This window comes from Cygnus atratus, chromosome 14, assembly GCF_013377495.2.
Source record: "Cygnus atratus isolate AKBS03 ecotype Queensland, Australia chromosome 14, CAtr_DNAZoo_HiC_assembly, whole genome shotgun sequence".
Classification (NCBI taxonomy): Eukaryota; Metazoa; Chordata; class Aves; order Anseriformes; family Anatidae; genus Cygnus; species Cygnus atratus.
In genome coordinates, this window is record NC_066375.1 from 19,194,930 (window position 1) to 19,208,691 (window position 13,762).

Sequence of the window (13,762 nt, forward strand, 5' to 3'; positions counted from 1 at the left end):
CTAAATAGCACTGCTTTTCTTTTCTGGAATAAAAATAGTGTAGGTTTTCTGCAGAGCCTAAATCCTAGGGTTTACCTTCTGTTTTTATCCCCTCCAATATTTTTGTCTGTAGTCCTTGTGATCCCTGAGAGTTTGGGGAGCCTCCTTGTATGTCATTCATGCAGTTCATAAGATAAGATGAATCCTGTGTCCAGCAACAGCCCCCTAAAATTCAGTGTCAAAGTCTGTTCAGTGGGAAAGAGCATGACAAGGTCTTGGACAATGGAAAAGCAAATTCCTAACTTTTGTTAGCACTCATCTTGCTATCTTGAGATGCAAATACAAAAAGATAGAGGTCAACCTATTAACAGTTACACTCAGAAAATTAGACTGAGCTGGACAAATCTGTTTGAACTCATATTCACGCTATTACCAAAGTCTGTAGTTGAGAATTGTTGACAAGTTCTATAGTATTATGCTGGTATCGTAAAAAAGTGTAATGTCTGTGTATGTTTTAGGTTTTATGTGGAATGGAAAGGACAGAAGAACAGTGTAGTCTTTACTTCAGAAATCTCTGAAGGAGTCTGAGAAAGAAAATACGGTGACTGATTTATTCCTTTCATAAACATTTATTAGAAATCTGGAGGGAGAAGGATATGTCTATATATCTAATGCAACAGGGAAAAGAACAGACTCACCTGTTCTTTCACACCTCTTATGAAAATGGAAACCAATTTTTATCCTGTCTGTCTCGCCCTCTAGAGGACAACCTTCAGCCAAAGAAGAGAACACCAGGTCACTTCAGAGCCTTGAAGGTGGCATTGCCAACCTTACTGGTTTCTTTGGGTACCTCAAAATGAGACAATGCCAGTTGACTTTATTAATTTGATTTGTTGTGGCTGCTGCAACTTCTCAGAGGAAAAATTAAAATAATGTCCTATAAACGACAGAGATATGGTTGACAGCAAGACTTCAGGGAAATTTAAAAGAGTAGGAAAAATATAAAATGATAATCAGTTTTGGAACAAGATAGGGCATTAGCATTTATTCTGTATACCTGTAGATGTTCTTATGAAGTAAGATCTTGACAGCACATTTTCTTCTAGACTTAATAATTGTAATAAACAGTGCCCTGCTATTAGAAATATTTCATGAAGATTTCAATTGTCCTATTATCATCAGGTTTTAGCACCATCAAGTAGAAGAAATGCTATCAAACTAATATAGAGATCTTAACAACTGAATTGCAGTAGCCATTTTATAACATCAGCATTTTACTGACATAGCATTGAAAGTATGGTAAATTTAATTGATTATCATCAATGCTGTTTTGTTTCATTTTCTGTTTTATTCATTCAGTTTTATTCAGGCTGGTCAATGAACAGACTTGTTTGTCTGAATTCTTTTATCTGCTGGTATTCCGTAAGGCTGAAACTAGAGAAATAGGGAAATTCAAGTCAGCCCTGCTTTCACTGAATGTGAAAAGAAGAGAGAAAAATATTGATTTCTGTATTATTTTATATTTAAAACTTGTTTCTGAGACCACAATTGACCTGACAATTTTCCATTTTTCCAGAGGAAAATTTTGAGTTCAGAAAGTTTCAGTTGAAATGGAATGCCTATGTGCGTGTTGTTATTTTTGGCACAAGTTAGAGGCAGATATTGTGGATATATATGTGCAAACAAAACTGAGTGGGGTGGTGAAGGATAGGAGAGGCTGAGATCCATGTGTAGTAATTTGTGGTTGGTGAGGTTCATTCTAATTGTGGCAGTGCATGAGGAAATTATATGAATAGCTGGGCAAACAGAGAATTTCTAATCATTAATGTTTTGAATTTAATATAATTCCCAACATCACTGTTTTGAGAGTTATGTCTGCACATAATATGTTCTGCATGGGAATTGTCCAGTTCAGCTATTTGGGACTGCTTTAAATAGTGAGCACAGTAGGCAACAGGCACACAGGTACCTATCAGCTGCTGCAGTAAGACATTGTGAAACGGTTTCTAAAGAATGACCACTTTACTTTTTCAGTGTCTGATTCCTTTTCAGAGGCCTGAGAAGATACCTGAAAATACGGCTTGTCCTCAGTATGTGTCAATTTGCTAGAGGAGGGACTGCATCTGCACTTAAAATTTTTGCCCACATGCAAAAGAAAAAAGAATGAAAGCACTGAGCCAGAGGAACCAGAACCTCCTGTTGCAGAGAGTGCATTATCTGGTTCTATCTTTGAAACTCAGCTGAATTCTGTGCTGCAGAATGAGCAATAGATTTATTTTCAATTATTGGGATAATTTAAGAACCAGTATTCATGTTAGCAAGCAGGAGTTACAACATAACATATTCAGCTTAGCACTGCACAGCCATTAAGGTGGTTGATTGATAGCTGTTGCATATTTAGGGAACTTAAGAAAACTGTGCCAAATTTAAGGAGGAGAGTGTAGTAGCTGAGATAAACTAGAAAGCAGCTAAATCACTTTGGCAATTCCTTAAAGAAGGCATACAAAAGTGTTGGCTCACAGAAGATGTCTTTTAAATTGGCCCTGAATTAAATCCAAACCTAATTCTGCTAACATGAAATTTCCATTAAAAGTCATATTTCCGTAGCCCTACATCAGATTAAATTGTAGATAAGTAACATTGTTAAGTAGTTTGGCTTGTGAATTTAGATTTGATTAGAGAGTGTGTGGTAGTAGATTACAGTACTGTTTCAGGAACAAATGCAGAACGTATGCATTTACCTGTTTATTGTAAAGCTGAGGAAGAGCAATTTGAGACAGCTTCTCTTTCAGGTACAAAGCAAAATGATTCTGAAAACACTTTTTTGTTGTAACCAAGCTATAAATAAAAGTTGCGTTCTCTGTTGAAATAGCATTGCTGCTCCATCACTGAAATGGGCGATCCCAAATCCACTTCCACCTGGAATGACCTTTAATTCATTAGTCAGCAGTTTCAAAGTTTGGGGACACAGTATAGATTATTCTTGAGATAGATCTCAAAAGAAATAAAATTCTGAAATCTCCTTCTATTTCAAGGTACATTTCTTCCTAATAATCTAGTTATGCAGCCTTTAGAAATACATCTGTTTTCCCCAGATGTTAAGTACAAAAGGCATTTATCTTACATAATTCTAGGTGTGAATTCAATAAGAGGCAACAGAAGACTATTGAGTTGAGAGCTCTTCCTTGAGCACAGTTATAAATGAGAATAATTCTCCTTAATTTCTCTTACAGGAAAAGGATGTGACTCCAGACAGCAGGCTGCTGAGAAGAGTGAGAGAAGCTGCACTCCAGACTGAAAATCTCTCTCCTTTTATGCATAAGCAGACTGCCACATCCCTTACTGACTTTTTTCTTGCCCTTGCCATCTGCAATACAGTCGTGGTCTCCACAGCTACTGAGCCAAGACAGAGGGTAATCTTACTTTGTTTAAACTAAGTATTCAAAGGAAATTGATCATGCTTACAATAACAACACAGAGCACTGTTCAGGGAAACCTGAGGTGGTGAGAAATGATTTTGTACGGGAGCTCTCCTCTAGTTCTTTTATCTTTTATGTAATGTCTACTGTTTCACTGCCTGTATGTATCCCTACCTAACAAGGCTCTTTATGTTTGATGAATAGATATGGCTACCGCAGTATCTGTGCTTTTCCTTTTAGATTTAATAATACATTTACTGTAAGAAATATGTTGAATATACAGGGTTTTCTCTGATCTCTCAGGCCATTATCAGAATTACAAGGGCCTTGATTTCATCTCTGTTTCAGAAACAGAGACACAAATCACCATCAAATTCGGATGCCAATTTTCCAATGAATCCTCTACTGAATTCCCTTAACACGGTTAAAGAGAAAAAAATATTTCTGCATTTTTTATTATTGTCATTTAGAAAAGAAAAATACTGAGGCTTTGGAAAGTATCTTGTAGCTCACATTCATTTATTTTTAACCATATTATACCCAAGGTTTTCTCATATTTCTAGGTTACAGTCCCACCACCAATAAAACCTTCAGGAATCACCTTGGAGAAGATTCATCAGATATTTCATCGGCTGAAGTTAGCAAGCCTCAGCCAGTCTTTTTCATCATCTCAGTCTAGTTCAGAGCTAGGAGCTAGCTTCAGTGCAAAGAACACCGGGGAGCACCTTGCTGCATTGGATTGCTGTGACGAGGACAACGACTGCTGTGACAGCAGTAGGGGCGCTGGGCTCCAGGACAAGGGCAGCACAGATATTGGCAGTGCTTCCTTGGATGAGGTTTTTAAGTCTGTTACTCACGGTTCTTTGCCAACAGACTTCTGTTACGAGGCTGAGAGCCCAGATGAGGCAGCACTTGTCTATGCTGCACAGGCATACAGTTTTACTTTAGTGTCCCGGACTCCTGAGCAGGTGACCGTACAGTTGCCACAAGGCACACTCTTGACTTTTGATATCCTCTACACTTTGGGATTTGACTCAGTAAGGAAAAGGATGTCTGTAGTGGTGAGACACCCTCTAACCAAGGAGGTCATTGTCTACACAAAAGGAGCTGACTCTGTTATAATGGACTTGCTGGAAGACTCTGGCAAAGGTAATAAGCCAATGAGCTATTCCTGTTGTGTCTCCTACAAAGAGGCACAAGAAGTTTGCAGTACTCTCTTCTGCATGAAATATAATATCTAGGCATCAGGAGTATAAAGATAAGGAACAAGCTCTCCGTAGTGTTATCCTTGCAGATCAGAACTGAGGTATTTGTTTAACCTGAGTAGTGCTGAGAATATGGAATGGGCTAATTAAAATTCACTGACAGCACTAACCCATGTGGGTTGTGTACTCTGCAGTAATACTTTCATACGGGCCTGACCATGGTATTTCAGCTTGTCAGCAAGAGTGCTGTAGCATTAAAAAACAACAGCAACAACAACAATAACAACAAGAAAAAGCAATATCATCTTAAAGGAAACAAGAACCTTTACCAATCTGAAGTTTATGCAACACACAGTGAACACTTTGAAAGAGATTGCTATTACAGTGGAATCCTCACTCAGTTGCCCATTCTTTTTTAATCTTAGGTCATTAGGTCTGAAGTGATCTGTGGTTAAGATGTAGAATCTTTCCCTTGTATTTCACAGCTGACACTTACGCAGAGAGGAGAAGGAAAAGAATAAAAGACAGAACACAGAAGCATCTGGACTACTATGCCCGAGATGGCCTCCGAACTCTGTGCATAGCTAAGAAGGTAGGAGGGCGCTACCCTAATGTTGTTTACAGCTTCGCTCTATATACATCAATATATTTATTGGAAAAAATGCAATGGTTATAATCCTCTGTACTTCAGAGGACAAGACAGATACAGACCATCTTTCTATCCCTCTATTTGATTGTTTTGTAGTCTTTTTTCCTCTCTTTCTGCAGTTTTTATCCAGTTTGAACAAATGATGGGTTCTTCATCAACCTCAAAATATTGATTTCTGTTTATCCTATGCCAGCTCTGGCTTGCTCTCTTTACAGTGATTTCAGGCAAGACATAGAAAGCCAACTTTCTGTTTTGCTTTGCATTCAGCTTTCAAAAATCCTACCTTCAGCCTGGGATAGTGCATTTTAGCCTGGTACCTTAGTGCAGAAGTGGCGAGACACCCTGCAGAGCAACTTTCAGAAACTGTGCTCCAGTACAGACTCCCAGCTAAAGGCTGTGGGATTGAGAGTTTCTATAGGCCATGTTTTTAATTCCTAGCTTCCACAAACAGGAGGGCACATCTCTCTTTTCTCATTGCTACCAGCTCCTGCAGTCTTCTCATGGAAAAGTTTCTGTTGTTTTAAAGGCAACACAGTACTTTATCAACCCAGATAGGAGTTAAGCCTCTGTGATCCAGAATGTTGGCATTCTTCTCCTCTTATTTAAATTTAAAAAGAGCTCTTTTTAAATTATGTTATGCAGGTCTTGAATGAGGATGACTTTCAAAAATGGGCCAATTTTCGTCGAGAGGCAGAAGCTGCTATTGACAACAGAGAGGATCTGTTAATGGAGACAGCACAGCATCTGGAGACCAAACTCACCTTGCTGGGTAGCTAAAATAAGAATTGTCATTGCATGAAGTATCACTTGCTCTCCTGTGATATTCTTGGCAATCAGACAGACAACAGCTTATATTAAATTATATCAAAAAGGCTTCCTCTGAGGTTTGAAAATCTCAGGGCAAGTGTACACAGTCCAATGACGGTGCTTAAACAATTTCTGTTGCATTTTGAGCAGCAGTAACTTTGTAAAAGTGTACCGAAACTTTCGTGTGCCATGAGCAAAGAACATGTACATCAGCTGTTAACTGCAGCTCAGCTGACATGGTAGATAATGAGTTCCCATAATTCAGTCACATATCTGCGTCCTCAGATAAACCCATAAAACAGTATATATTCACTTCAATTTTGAGCACAAATTCCAAGGGAATTTCTGTTATAGAACTGTATTATAAAAAGCAGTAACTACAATTGTTGTCCTCATTCTTGCTAGTGAATTCCTGCTCCTGTTACACTGTCATGTTTGCTTTCTGTATTTTGTAAGAGGTTGATATTTCATGTTAAAACTTACCTCTTTGGTACTTGCACATCATCCATCACCATAGTATCTAACAATACTATTCTGTTAAATTACAGAGGGCTTCAGTGCTTTCTTTTCTATTTTGTTTCAAAATGTTTTGGTATTTAAGACTTTGTTTTTCAGAGTCATCCCATTCTCATCTTTCTGTGAATACAATCTGTGCCCATATTTTGTTATCCTGAATTTCTGTGATTGCAAGCTATTAGCGTTATGGTTTCTCATAATCTATGGAATGATTTAAAAAATAAGAGTAATAACAGTAAATACCATAAGCACAAGCATATAAGAAATAACATAGAACTTGTTAGAATGTTGTCTTTGCCAACTCTTAAGGCACTGTGTGCATTCATACTTCATTTCACAAAAACTGTTATTTTAGCTTAAATCAGTATCTATCTCTAACGTACCACATTTACAGCATCTTCAAACTGACCTCTAGTGGAAGAGATAAGGAGTATTATAACATTCAGGTGGTGACTTACGTCCATCTGTTTCTAAGTTGGCACATTTTAAAAAAGAATGCTTCCTGTATCTTTTCTTCTCCCTTTGATGAGTGAAGCATCTAACTTGGCAATATGATAGCATTCATTTAAACAGTCAAAGTTCATCTTTTCTGGTTGCTTTGATGGGGCTTGATGCAGTACTTTAAAAATGCATATGGTATAATTCCTCTGCCAGTACATTGTCATTTTGGATTATTAGGGAGAAATGAAATGCATTGTTCTAGCATCAAGGAAAATGAAGAGTCAGAATTTGACTGATGACAGATTTAGGTCTTAATCCAAATGTAGATTTTGTGCCCGTGTGTTTATCTGCTGGACAATACGTTGGCACAATTCTTGATAAGCTCATGATTGGAAGTCAAAGACCTTTTCTTAAAAAAAAAAAAAAAAAAAAAAAAAAAAGAGAACTGGCAAGATGATTTCCAAATATTTCCAAATGAAAGAAAACTAGTTCACGTTGTCTTTTCCTGTTTGCCCAGGGGCAACAGGGATTGAAGATCGGCTGCAAGATGGAGTGCCTGACACTATCGCAGCTCTTCGAGAAGCTGGGATACAGATCTGGGTGTTGACAGGAGACAAACAGGAAACAGCAGTTAACCTTGCATATTCCTGTAAACTCCTGAACCAAAGGGACACTGTCTTCACCATAAACACAGAAAATAAGGTGAGTATAGGGGGATGCACAGAATTTTCTGTCTTTCCCTTTCTTCACAGCTTTCAGCTTGACACTGATTTGCTTTAGGCTGCATTCACCCACCACAAGACACAGCTAACCAGATGTTCACATAGCAACGTTAGGCCATAAATTCTTTAGACCACATGTAACAGGATGAATTTGAACACAAGACAGTTATGTAGAATTTTATTCAATTAAAATACAAGTTTCCAAATAAAAATAAACTTTTTTTTTTAAATGACCTAACTGGTGAGCTTGAGGAAAAAGATAATATGCAGTCTATATGCCTGATTCCTTAATAATATTGGTATATGGCTTTTTCACTTGCAATGGAAATTTCAGTTACAGTGGTATTGTAAATCCGGGTGATATCTGTAGGAAGACATTTGGAAAGTATTATATGGGTCAGTCTGGAATAAAATGCAGGTGTAGATTTAATTAAATTCAGAACTTTCTAGTTGCATGTTCCCAAATAGGATTAGGCTTAATCAGAAATTTATTAGTGTGAACAATTTAACCTGGTGTCTTTTTGTGTAAGCAGCATTTCACCTTCTCAGAAACCTAAATATAGCTCCTGTGGGCTGGTTAAAAATGCAGTCACATTCTTGACACTCCATGGTGGCCTACATAGTGGTAGATGTGCACAGATATTCCCTGAATTTCTGTAGGCAACAAGAAGGTCAGGTGGTAGATAAAGCAAACATACTCCAAAATGAAAATAATCACTTGAGGGGCATCTCTGTCAGCTCCTGTGACTCACAAAATTCAGTTAACAATCTGTGGTGCAATCCATGGCTATTCCTGAAACCATCTGAACAGACGGGAGAAAAAAACTTTCAAAGAAGGTAAATGCCATTAAGGATGGCGAAGGCAAAAAAGCTTTAAAAAAGCAACATTGGCTTTTGCAGACTGTGAAGCAACGTGGTGCCAGGGAAACCATGCCTTGCTCTCAGAAAGTGGAATGTCCACTGGAGCAAACAGCTTCACATGGCATTGCTCCAGGCATCCTGGCAGTGCAGATGACTTTGAGAGACAGTTTTAGGGAAGTGCACGTTCAGGCATTACAGCTCAACCCATTTGAAAGAAGTCAACATGCCTGATCATTTCTAATGTCCAAAATGCCAGCTGAGCTGTCCTCTTTTTTGTTTTGTTGTCAGTGCCATCTTACTGTACAGCCCCAAGTGGCCCTGAGGTCACCAGGGTGCTGCTCTGTTCTCTTTTTGCAGCGTACACTTGTGACCTGTACTCAGCAGTAATGGGAACAGTCGTGAGAAGGGTCTTTCTGTAGGTAGATGGGAGGTTGAGGGGGGAAGGCTGGGACTCTTTTTGGGACTAGGCAAGTCACTTGTCTCAGTTGCCTCCATTTTTCTCCCCATTACAAGCTTGTGTTTCTCTATAAAACTGTTGTGAGGATTAATTAAGTAATGTTAAAATACTGACTGTTTTTCTTTTGATAGGCAGTGGTATAGAGTAGTCAGATGGCCTACTTTCTAGCTTCTTTTGTCTGCAGCTAGTAGTTCTCCAAACAGGAATAATATGCTATGCAAATGTCTCTCTCTTTTAATGTCACGGAAATAGGGAAACATGCAAAGATGATATGGAATTCGGCACGGAATACATTCCTTGCTTCGATGTGTAATTTCATTCGATACGCATATCTGCTTTAACGGGAGGCAGAATGAATATATTTAGGATGGAAATTAGAAGATGGTTCCTGTCAGAGAAGTGATGCTACAGGCAGGACCACCTTGACTCCAGGAAACACAGGCAGATGTGCTCACCTACAGCACCCTATGTGGCCATCAGTCTGGACTCAGGTGCACACAGTGCGCATATAGGTGCTTGTGTGAATGTATGTCATTCGGTGGGCATTAGCTTTATATTTCAATGCCGTTTAGCTCCTTCCCTTTCAAAGTGAAGCCAAGGACACTGGTTGTGAAGAGTCCCCAAGTGGCTGCAATGAGGGAAAACAAATAATACAAAGGGTTTCTCCTTTCACAAAAGCCCATTAATTTTGACAAAGTTAACCCTTAAACTAAATATCCACCAAAGGATAAAGCCTTTGACAGAGGGTTAATAAAGGGTAATAGCTAATGAAGTGAATCCAGGTGGGAAATACCACAATGTTTCTTTGCACCTATGGTTAAGTTTGCTTTTTGTCAGATGTTCATCTTCACTCATGGCCACGTACTGAGCATGGGACAGTTCTTAATTCAAGTCATTGAAATATTTTAGTGTCTTTGCCTGTTTTTCATTTTGCTGTCCAATTCAATTTTCAGCACCGTATTAAGAAATCCCAATCTTTTCTTCCATCCCCAATATTTTTACCCAACCTCTTCCAGTGCTGAGGAATAGGTGAAGCTCAAAATCAGGAGGAAACAACTGTAAGGGCAGCAGTTAGGGAACTATGGTGGCTGGCTTCAGTGGGAAAGGACTCTCTTTCCACCCCTGAGCCCAGCAGCTTATTGAAGTGCTGGAAATTACGTACCTTCCAGAAAGAGGCAACACAAGTAGGTAGTTTGGAGGGATTCATTTAAAAATGCAAGCCTGGAATTTCCAATACAATTTTTGTTTTGTTCACAGAAAGATGTTGCTGCTTCAATATTTTTTGGAGGTTTTCAGTGTGCAGGCTTGATGCAGATTTCTATTAGGTGTCAGAGGTACATTTGATTCCAGAACCTCCCACTGGAGTGTAATTTAAATCTTGCAAACATCCTACACATGTACCTTATGCAACATAATGTGAAAATAACATTTCAGAACTGAATCATCACTCAATAAGGCTGACAGAAAAGGTAGAAAAAGGAGTGATTAGCTCCTCAGGTATTCAGTGCCATGCTACAGAAAGAGGACTTTTAGTACAAACAGGCAGCAAAATAACTTTTAGATCATTCTGGGTTTTGTTTGATAGTGGTGTGCCAATTTAGGAGATCTGTATGGGAGAGGTAAAAGTGCCCCTCTTAAACCTCTGTGTGATACTAAGGTGACTTTCATCCAAAGTGAGGCAAATTTGCTAATAAGGAAAGGTTTAGCGTGTGTTTGAAGCACTGAGCTGGGCAATATGAAGCTTTAGTTGTGTCCCTGTGACACACACCTGATTTATGACCTAGAAAAGGCCAAACTGTCAAAGTTACTGAGTAATTCTGGAAATCTGAACCTCTTGTTTCTCTACCATAATTTATTTCCAGGGGAAGCAAAGGCTGGAATATCTCACATCATTCACATCAGAGGTAGTTTTTAAAATGTCCTTTAGCAAAAAAGTTGTTTTTTTTTCCTTCTGAACTCTCAGCACTGCAAATACAAGTATATCCTCCTGAAGTGAGGCTTTTTTTTTCTTTGAAATAATTTCTTATTGCAGTTAACTAGCTGATAAAATGTGCGTTGTTTTCACTGAAGGATTTGATGTCGTCATTGAAATAATCTCCAGTCTGACGAATTAGTGTCTTTCTCAGTCAGTTTTCCCCAATGTTCATCCAATAGGCTTCAACCCACTGGCATGATTATACAAACATACACTTCGTAAGGTGCTGTGCTGTAAAGGGAGATGGAGATAACTATTTCTAGAACCACTTATGTTTTCTCACAGGAAACTTGCGAATCACTCTTGAATTTAACCTTGGAAGAAGTGAGAAAGAATTACGAGGTTGAAAAACCACGGAGGAAATTTTTTGACTTTATCCCAACATCTTTATCAGCCTGTGAGGTGCCCAGTCCTGAGTTTGGACTGGTGATTGATGGCAGAACGCTGAGTGTCATCTTCCAGGGGGGCCTGGAGGAGAAGTTCCTGGAGCTGACGAGGCACTGCCGCTCGGTGCTGTGCTGCCGTTCCACCCCCCTCCAGAAGAGCATGGTGGTCAAGCTTGTTCGGAGGCAGCTAAAAGTGATGACCCTGTCGATAGGTACCTCTCTTTTGAATTTTACAGGAGAAATAGGCAGTAGGCTCTTTCAATGTGAGTTTTAAAAATGTTCGGAATATATACATTGTATGAGCTATTTATTACACCTCCTCTTAGATACATACAGTGAAAAACTAGCATTGAATAGTCTTTCCTAACCAACAGCCATATGAAAGTCCTCCTTCAGCTTTCAGTGAGCAAGTCTGCCCCCCATTTAAATAAGATGAAGACGCTCCACATTCAGTATCTCCCAGTAGTCCCTTTCAAGCACACAAGTACAAACACACATACGTGTTCCCTCTGGAATCCCCTCACTTAGGGAAGGAAAGCAGTCGATAGTACTTACTGTTCTGTGCTTTCATAAAGCCCTTTTCCTGTCAGGTTTTCCTAACTGGTGGAACCAGAGTTATCCCCAGAGTAGCATTAAGCACCAGCTCCTTTGCTTTTTACCTCCAAATAATGTGAAATGCTTTGAGTTTCCAGCTCACTGTTGTTAAGAAATCCCAGTAAAATCCTTGCAGAATTGATTTTTGTTATTTAAAACTAAAAAATACGTCTATGTGGACCAAACAAGGCATATCAGAAAAGGAAGAGTCTGATGTATTAAATTTCTCGCTTTGCCTCAGAGTTGAAAACATAAACTCACAGCCTTCTGCTTCATTTCTTTTGCTTTACCAGTTAACCTAATTCACAGTCTCCATGTTGCAGGCAGCCATGATCATTCTTTCCATGGAAATTTTGTTATTTATTCAACATGTTGCTAAAAGTTGAAAGGAGCAGAATAACTCCTAAAATTTGTTTGCTACATTGTCAATTGCAGTAAAATTTATCATATAATTCGGAGAGTTCAGTGAAGTAGGGTTCTGCAAAGCACGTTGTTGAGCATATGAAGTTGACCGAGCAGAAATGTACAAAATAGTGCAGATGTGGATGGTGTCGGGGTGTCCATGCCACCAGCCAGCTGATCCCAATGCCAGGCTTAGTGGTGGATCCAGGTCTTCTGAGAAGGAGGATGTTCCAACCAAGATCAGAGCCTAGAGGTCATGGTTGCTCGATGCTGACTATCAGTTACCCTAACTGAGGTGCATGGTACAGCAGAATAGCCCATGCTTAACAGCACAGCTGCATATTCTTTTATTATTTTTTTTTTTTTAGTTCTAGTATAGGCATGTTAACCACCCTTTCTTACATCTTTGTTGTTCATTTCTGTCTTCCCATTTCTAGGTGATGGTGCAAATGATGTAAGTATGATTCAAGCAGCTGATGTTGGGATTGGAATATCTGGCCAAGAAGGCATGCAGGTATCATTTCAGTTTACTTCCACTCCTCTTTTGTCACATGATTTCTTGCTGCTTAATAAGTTTCATAGCAGCTTTATAGCCTGAGTGTCACCTTAAAGAGGCAGGTTGGCATCATTACTGTCACAAAAGAATATGCAGAGAAAAGAGTATTATCCCCATAATTAGGGGACCAGCCAAAAAGGAGTGTTTGACCCAACAATTAGCATGCGTGGACAAATGAGTGTTTGCTCATAAGTATGGAAAAAGATGTCTGTCCACTGTAGAAAGCTTCCTTTTTTTTCCCTACAATATGCAATAGTAGAAAATTGTTTCAATGTCCATGTTCAAATTCCATCATACTAAGTGGGGAAAAAGAAATTGTAAAGTAACTTCTGTTCTTTTTACTGAAGGCTGTGATGGCTAGTGACTTTGCAGTATCCCGATTTAAGCATCTCAAAAAACTACTTCTCGTCCATGGACATTGGTGTTACACTCGCCTGGCAAAGATGGTGATATACTTTTTCTACAAAAACGTGGTAAGATGATTAAAATTATGGAAGCTTACATCCTAGTAAGAGCTAAATACAGGACAGGTTTTTTTTCTGAGTTTTGTTTCCTATGCTCTCTTACTTTTTTAAGAAACTGCAATTCCTGTTTCTGCACTTTGCAAGTTTGCTACCTCCTTCTTAGTAATGCACTGCATAAAGCATTGAGGAAAATATGGGATCTAAACATCTTTTGAAATAGCATTATCCTAGAGGGAAAAGGGACTGAAGGTTTAGTAACTTTTTATATGGTTGTTCAAGAAACTTTGTTAATAATACCCATGAGTCTCAAAATAAAATTTGTATTAGAA

At 38.8% G+C, this 13,762-nt stretch overlaps 1 protein-coding gene across 1 annotated transcript in view; it reads left to right on the top strand.

The window, feature by feature from the left end:
- The window catches only part of ATP10B (ATPase phospholipid transporting 10B (putative)), a 52,463-nt gene that overhangs the window by 32,272 nt on the left and 6,429 nt on the right, over positions 1–13,762 (top strand). Inside the window, exons 10-17 of the mRNA XM_035563969.1 lie at positions 3,213–3,392; positions 3,962–4,547; positions 5,089–5,195; positions 5,895–6,021; positions 7,534–7,718; positions 11,317–11,629; positions 12,851–12,927; positions 13,317–13,442. Of these exons, the coding sequence (XP_035419862.1) occupies positions 3,213–3,392; positions 3,962–4,547; positions 5,089–5,195; positions 5,895–6,021; positions 7,534–7,718; positions 11,317–11,629; positions 12,851–12,927; positions 13,317–13,442 (1,701 nt within the window). The remainder of the gene's footprint in view (positions 1–3,212; positions 3,393–3,961; positions 4,548–5,088; positions 5,196–5,894; positions 6,022–7,533; positions 7,719–11,316; positions 11,630–12,850; positions 12,928–13,316; positions 13,443–13,762) is intronic.